The sequence below is a fragment of the Antechinus flavipes genome, chromosome 2 (assembly GCF_016432865.1).
Source record: "Antechinus flavipes isolate AdamAnt ecotype Samford, QLD, Australia chromosome 2, AdamAnt_v2, whole genome shotgun sequence".
In the NCBI taxonomy this organism is placed as follows: domain Eukaryota; kingdom Metazoa; phylum Chordata; class Mammalia; order Dasyuromorphia; family Dasyuridae; genus Antechinus; species Antechinus flavipes.
This window is the reverse complement of record NC_067399.1, coordinates 389,092,864-389,098,863: the sequence shown is the minus strand read 5'-3', so window position 1 is coordinate 389,098,863 and position 6,000 is coordinate 389,092,864. Positions and strand designations below refer to the sequence as shown.

General features: G+C 44.8%; 1 protein-coding gene across 1 annotated transcript in view; it reads left to right on the top strand.

Moving 5' to 3' along the window:
- The first annotated feature begins 3,159 nt into the window (after positions 1-3,159).
- The window catches only part of NRG2 (neuregulin 2), a 243,993-nt gene continuing 241,152 nt past the window's right edge, over positions 3,160-6,000 (top strand). Inside the window, 2 exon segments of the mRNA XM_051978533.1 lie at positions 3,160-3,486; positions 3,488-3,956. Coding sequence (XP_051834493.1) covers positions 3,175-3,486; positions 3,488-3,956 — 781 coding nt within the window. The 5' untranslated portion in view covers positions 3,160-3,174.

The window sequence follows — 6,000 nt, the reverse complement described above, 5'->3', positions numbered from 1 at the left end:
AAATGATGGACAGAAACAGCTACATCCAAAGAAGGAACACTGGGAAATGAATGTGAACTATTTGATTTTTGATTTTCTTCCTGAGTTATTTTTACCTTCTGAATCCAATTCTCCCTGTGCAGCGGGAGAACTGTTCGGTTCTGCAAATATGTATTGTATCTAGGATATACTGCAACATATTTAACATATATAGGACTGCTTGCCATCTTGGGGGGGGGAGGGAGGAAGGGGAAAAAACGAAACATAAGTGATTGCAAGGGATAATGCTGTGTAAAAATTATCCTGGCATGGATTCTGTCAATACAAAGTTATTATTAAATAAAATTAAATTAAAAAAAAAGATTAAATTGCTGTAAAGAGTTCTCTCTTGGATATAAGTATAAATCCTTGGCCCCATAAACCTCAATATTTTTATCCATACCTTGGATAAAAGTACAAATGCCACTCATGAAATTTGTAGAAGGCAGAGATCTTGGGAAAAAAAAAAAAACAATTAAGGTATTGGATAACAGAGTAAGCATACTAAATATCTTGACAAATGTATTAAGATAAGATTTAATAGGGATAAATATATCAATCATTTCAGTTGTGTCCTACTCTCTGTGAATCAATTTGGGATTTTCTTGGCAAAGATAATAGTGTGGTTTGCCATTTCCTTCTCTCCATCATTTTATAAATGAGGAAAATAAAGCAAGCAGGATTAAATGACTTGTTCACAGTCACACAGCCAGCATCTAAGGTTAGATTTAAGCTCAGATTTTCTTGGCTCCTAGCCCAGTGCTCTATCCACTGTGCCATCAAAGTGCCCTTGATACATATACACTCTTACACTGGGTCTCAAAATATCAGATGCATAAAACTCAGAGAGGTATAATTAAAAACTGTTCGTTTAAAAATGGTCTGAGTATTTTAAAGAGCAACCAATTAACACTGTGACATGACAGACCAAAAAAAAAAAAACTTTAAAAAGCACCTGAATGTAGAAAGGCACAGTGTATAAAGATAACAGTCTTGATGTCCTCTACCCTAGTCAGACCACATCTGAAATAGTGTGTTCAAGCCAAGGCACCACATTGTAGGAAGGAATTGACAAGTTTAAGCCAAGGACAGATCCCTGGGGCATTTGACTAGAGACTTCCTCCACATTGATATTGGTCCATTAATGAATGTCTAATATATGTCCAAAATAAATAGAATAGCAGCAGTTTTGGCTGCCCTTTTAGGAAACTTAATACTTTGTTCTCTGTTCAAGTCATTGAAAAGTTGAGGTCAGTCATAAGAGCTCGTCTCTATGTATATCACATATTTAGCAAAGAAAGGAGAATTATTTTCCCCCATTCTTTAGTTCCTGTTCTGTTTTGTAGAGCTGAAACTTCAACAGAAGTGTTTCAAAATGGGCTTTAGGTAGTCAGAAATGCAGTGAAAATATGCACTGGACTGAAAGATAATCAACTGATAAACATTTATTAAATGCCTACCATGTACCTGGCACTGTGCTAAGCAGTGTGGATACAAAAAGAAGTGAAATAGTTTCTGCCTTCAAAGAGGATTACAATCCAATCAGGGAGACAACAAGCAAAAAAATATATGCAAACATGCAATATACAGAATAAATAGGAAATAATTAAAATGGGAAGGAGCTAGAATCAAAAGGGGTTAAGTTGGGAAAGCCTTCATGTAAGAAATCATATTTTAGTTGGGACTTAGAAAGTTAGAGGAGTTAAGGAGAAAGAGCATTGCAGGCATGGAGGATAGAGAAAATGCCTGGAGCTGAAAGATGGAGTGTCTTGTTTGAGGAAAAACTGGGATTAATTAATTAATCTCTGGATTAAAGAGCAGTGGCCTGAGGTAAGATATAAGGTCAGAAAAGTTGGAAGGGCTAGCTTATCAAGGACTTTGTCAAATAGGGTTTTGTATTTGATCCCTGAGATGATAAGGAGCCACTGGAGGCCACTGAATAGAGGTGTGACATGTTTGGGAAAATCACACTGGTAGATGAATAGATGAATTTGAATTGACTGATTGATTGATTGAGGATAAAGTTCCTTGGATTTTCATTAGCTAGGTGCAAGATGGTTTCTAATGTACCTTGTAAGAGAGGGACCCCTTTTTATTAAATCCCTGAATCTAGAGTCTAGGCCAAGCAGGTACAGATGTAGATGTGAGATAAGGAATTTTGATTTCTCTAATATCTTCCAGTGAATACTGTGAAAGGAAGGCTCTTGCCTATCTCTAAGAGAGAATCTTTTATTTTTGCTTTCTTGGGCAAGGACTTGGCAAAGCTCCTTTCCTAACTCACATTTAGAGGTTAGTGATGGGACTAATACCTGACAGAACTTTAAAGTTTGTAAAAGTGCTTTGCATACATTATCTCATTTGAGACTAGTAACAGCCCTTATGAAGTAAGCTTTACAGGTAGTATCATTATTCTAATTTTATAGAAGGGTAAAAGGAATCCCAAGACTGGAAGCCATCCTCCAAATCCCACATCTGGCAAAATTTCTCCTTATCTCTGCAGTCTCCATTGGGAAGATCAAATGAACTGGGATTGGAAGCTCCCCAGTCCAAACTGGATTTCAGATGTCAGTTCCGATTTGAAACCTCAGTCCGGCACACCTGAGATTAGAGGCCTGTTATTCCCAGATTCTTTAATACAAGGGGTCAGACACCCCCTATTCTCCTGGTTTCTGGGCTCGGGAGAAGGATTTATGTTCTTTGGTCCTTTTAATCTGCCAACAGTAATAGAGACTAGATGGAGGGAGGGTAGAAATAGACGGGATTCCCCAGGATTCCCATAGAGGACCCCTAAAGTGGGAGAGCAACCCAGAGGGGAAACGTGTTCCTCTACGTATTGCTCCAAATTTCCCTGCTGAAGTCCGTGTCCCACTAAGCCCAGGGGACCCGCGCAGGGCGTGGAAGAGGGCGCAGGAGGGCGGGTGTCACATTCTCTGCATCCTACTTCAGGTCGGCTCCGGGTGGGACTGCTGCCTGCCTGACAGCCTGCGCAGCCAGGGCTGTCCCCTCCCCGCCCTTGCCCTCTTAAGTTACCTCGCCCGGCCGCGGGCGGAGGGCTACGAGGCGATCACGTTACGCCGTTTCCGGTTTTCCAAAGGGCTGTGTTTCCCCTCCCGAGGCGGCGGCTGAGCGGCGGAGCCCCCCAAATGGCCTGGCCAGATGCGGCAGGTTTGCTGCTCAGTGCCGCCACCGCCACTGGAGGAGGCTTCGTGCAGCAGCAGCAGCAGCAGCAGCAGCAACAGCAGCAGCAGCAGCAGCAGCAGCAGCAGCAGAAGCAGCGGCAGAAGCAGCAGCGGCAGCAGCGGCAGCGGCAGCGGCAGCAGCAACAGCAGCAGCAGCAGCAACAGCGGCAGCAACGACAGCAGCAGCAGCGGCAGCAACGACAGCAGCAGCAGCGGCAGCATCGCCCGTCCCGCTGCGCCCCCAGAGCCGCGGCCGCAGCCACAGCCGCAGCCCAGCAGCCGGGACAGCAGCTGCCGCCGCCGCCGCCGCAGCCCGCTGGGGAGCCGCAGCCGCCGGCGGCATGAGGCGCGACCCGACACCCGGCTTCTCCATGCTGCTCTTCGGGGTGTCACTCGCCTGCTATTCGCCCAGCCTCAGGTCGGTGCAGGACCAGGCGTTCAAGGCGCCCGTAGTGGTGGAGGGCAAGGTGCAGGGGTTCGTCCAGCCAGGGGGCTCGAATAGCACCCGAGAGCCCCCAGTCTCAGGCTGGGTGGCGCTGGTGAAGGTGTTGGACAAGTGGCCGCTTCGAAACGGGGGGCTGCAGCGGGACCAGGTGATCACCGTGGGTTCCTGCGCGCCAGTGGAGAGGAACCAGCGCTACATCTTTTTCCTGGAGGCCACCGAAGAGCCCAAGGTCTACAAGACGGCCTTCCCTCCCTTGGACACGAACGGCAAGAACCTTAAGAAAGAGGTGGGCAAGATCCTGTGCATCGATTGCGGTGAGTTGCCCTCCCCCTCCGCTGGGGTGGGGGAGAAAAAGGAGGAGGGGCTAGAAGGTGCCGCAGGTGCCTAGGCCTGGCAGGTGTAGGGGTCGAGCAACTTGGGGGGTGGGGCTACCCCTGCTCAGGACGTTTGGCACGAGTGGGTGAGGGGAGAGCAGGTTCAAAGTGTGTGTGGGAGAGGAAGAATGCGGGGTTGGGGGGAGGGGGGCGTGAGAAGAGCCTTGGGGCTGTGCCAGCAGAAATCTGCGGCTGATGGATGGCATGTGGGACTGGAACGCTGCCATTGTAGCCCAGCAGAGGCTGGAGAGAGGGAAAGTTCCGGGGCGGTGCCGGGCCGGGGGTTGTTGGGCCGGGAGGGGGCCTCAGCGGCCTTGATCAGGTTGCTAGGGATCTCTGAGGGCCCCCTCCTTCCTTCTGGGCTACTGCCCTGGATGGGCTGGATTGGTTCTGCAGGAATAACTGGGCACTCTATTGGGCTTCGCAGGCCCATGCCCACAAGTTCTCCCAGGGAATCGTCGACCCCACCCCCACCTCCATTCGTACATGGCTGGCGCAGGCAGAGTTGGACTTTAAGTGATATTGTTTTCTATATGTGCCACTTAAAAAAAAAAAAAAAAAAAAAGGTGTGTTTATCCCTAACCTCAGCACTGCCCGGCATAGTCAGGTCTTAACCTCTAGGACCAGTTACCTGGCCTGGTGATTTATTTCAGGGACTGTGAAAAGCCTGTTGTTTAAAGTTTCTGTTATATCTTTTAGAGGTTTCTTAACAGATATAGTATTTCTCTAGATTATGGTGATGATGAAATATTGGGGTAACTTTCTCTGAATGGCTCCAAGTTCAGCTCTGACACTTCGGTGGCAGGATGTAGTGACTGCATCTGTCATCTCCATGATGTTGGGTGCAGTAAAAGAATGCAGGTGAGAAGTAGCATTTTGAAATCTGTTTGACTTTGGAGTTGCCTGGCAGATTATTTGATGTGGGAGAGTGAGAAGTCTATTATGAAGTGGTCTTCTCTATGGGATAAAGCGATCATTTAAAAAATACTGTATCTAGTATTAGTCTTTCAGTAGGATGTTTCAGTCCAGATTATGGCCAACTTAAATGTTTGGCACAGGTCTTTCCTCTGCTTTTTTTTCAGTTGAAGTATTTCATTGTTTTCTTTTTTCTTTCTCTGGATACCTAATTTCAGGAACCTACCCAAAGATAACTTGCTAATTGTATGCAGTTAATGACTCTCTGAACATATATCTACTGAATCATGATATATATATATATATATATATATATATATATATATATATATATATATATATATATATATATATATATATATATATATGTAAAGCTTCCTTGAAAATCTGCATGTTTACTAATGTACTAATGGACAAGAGGTATCTAGGAGAGAATCTGTGGGAGGCAGAGAATATATAATAACTACAAAAAAAGTTTTGCACTCTTCATTCTTCCACTCTTCATGCTTTAAAAATATTGCCCAATACATATCCTCAAACCTGATATTTGCTATTTGAAGGGCTTCTTGATATACCCTTCATTCAGGTAGAAAACTTCAGGTATTAAGGAGTATATCTGGGCAGTATATGGCAAGCCATATTATTTTATTTCAGAATAATTTTGGTTGTCTTTTAATAAGAATAACAGAAAAGTCAAAATGGTTTGGGGAAGAGAATGTTCACTGATTCTAATATGAGGCAAAACTGTTATCTGTTATTTTAATACTTTAACTTATCCTGTGCTGGACAGTTGGGACCAGTCAAGAACCATTTCAAGCCCATTTAATCCTACTGGAGACCTCCTCATGGAGGTAGGGATCTTGTTCATACATTCCATGGGAAATGGACAGGGATCTGGTTATTGGATCTTGCCTGGGGAGAAATTCAATGTACATAACTTTATAGAGATTCATTTTTCCTGTTCACTAAGGACTGATGGCCAACTCCAGGTATACTGGTAGTTGATGGATGTTTTCTCCTTCTTCCTTCATTTGCTACCTGAACTACCAATTAATAACTTAATTTGAAA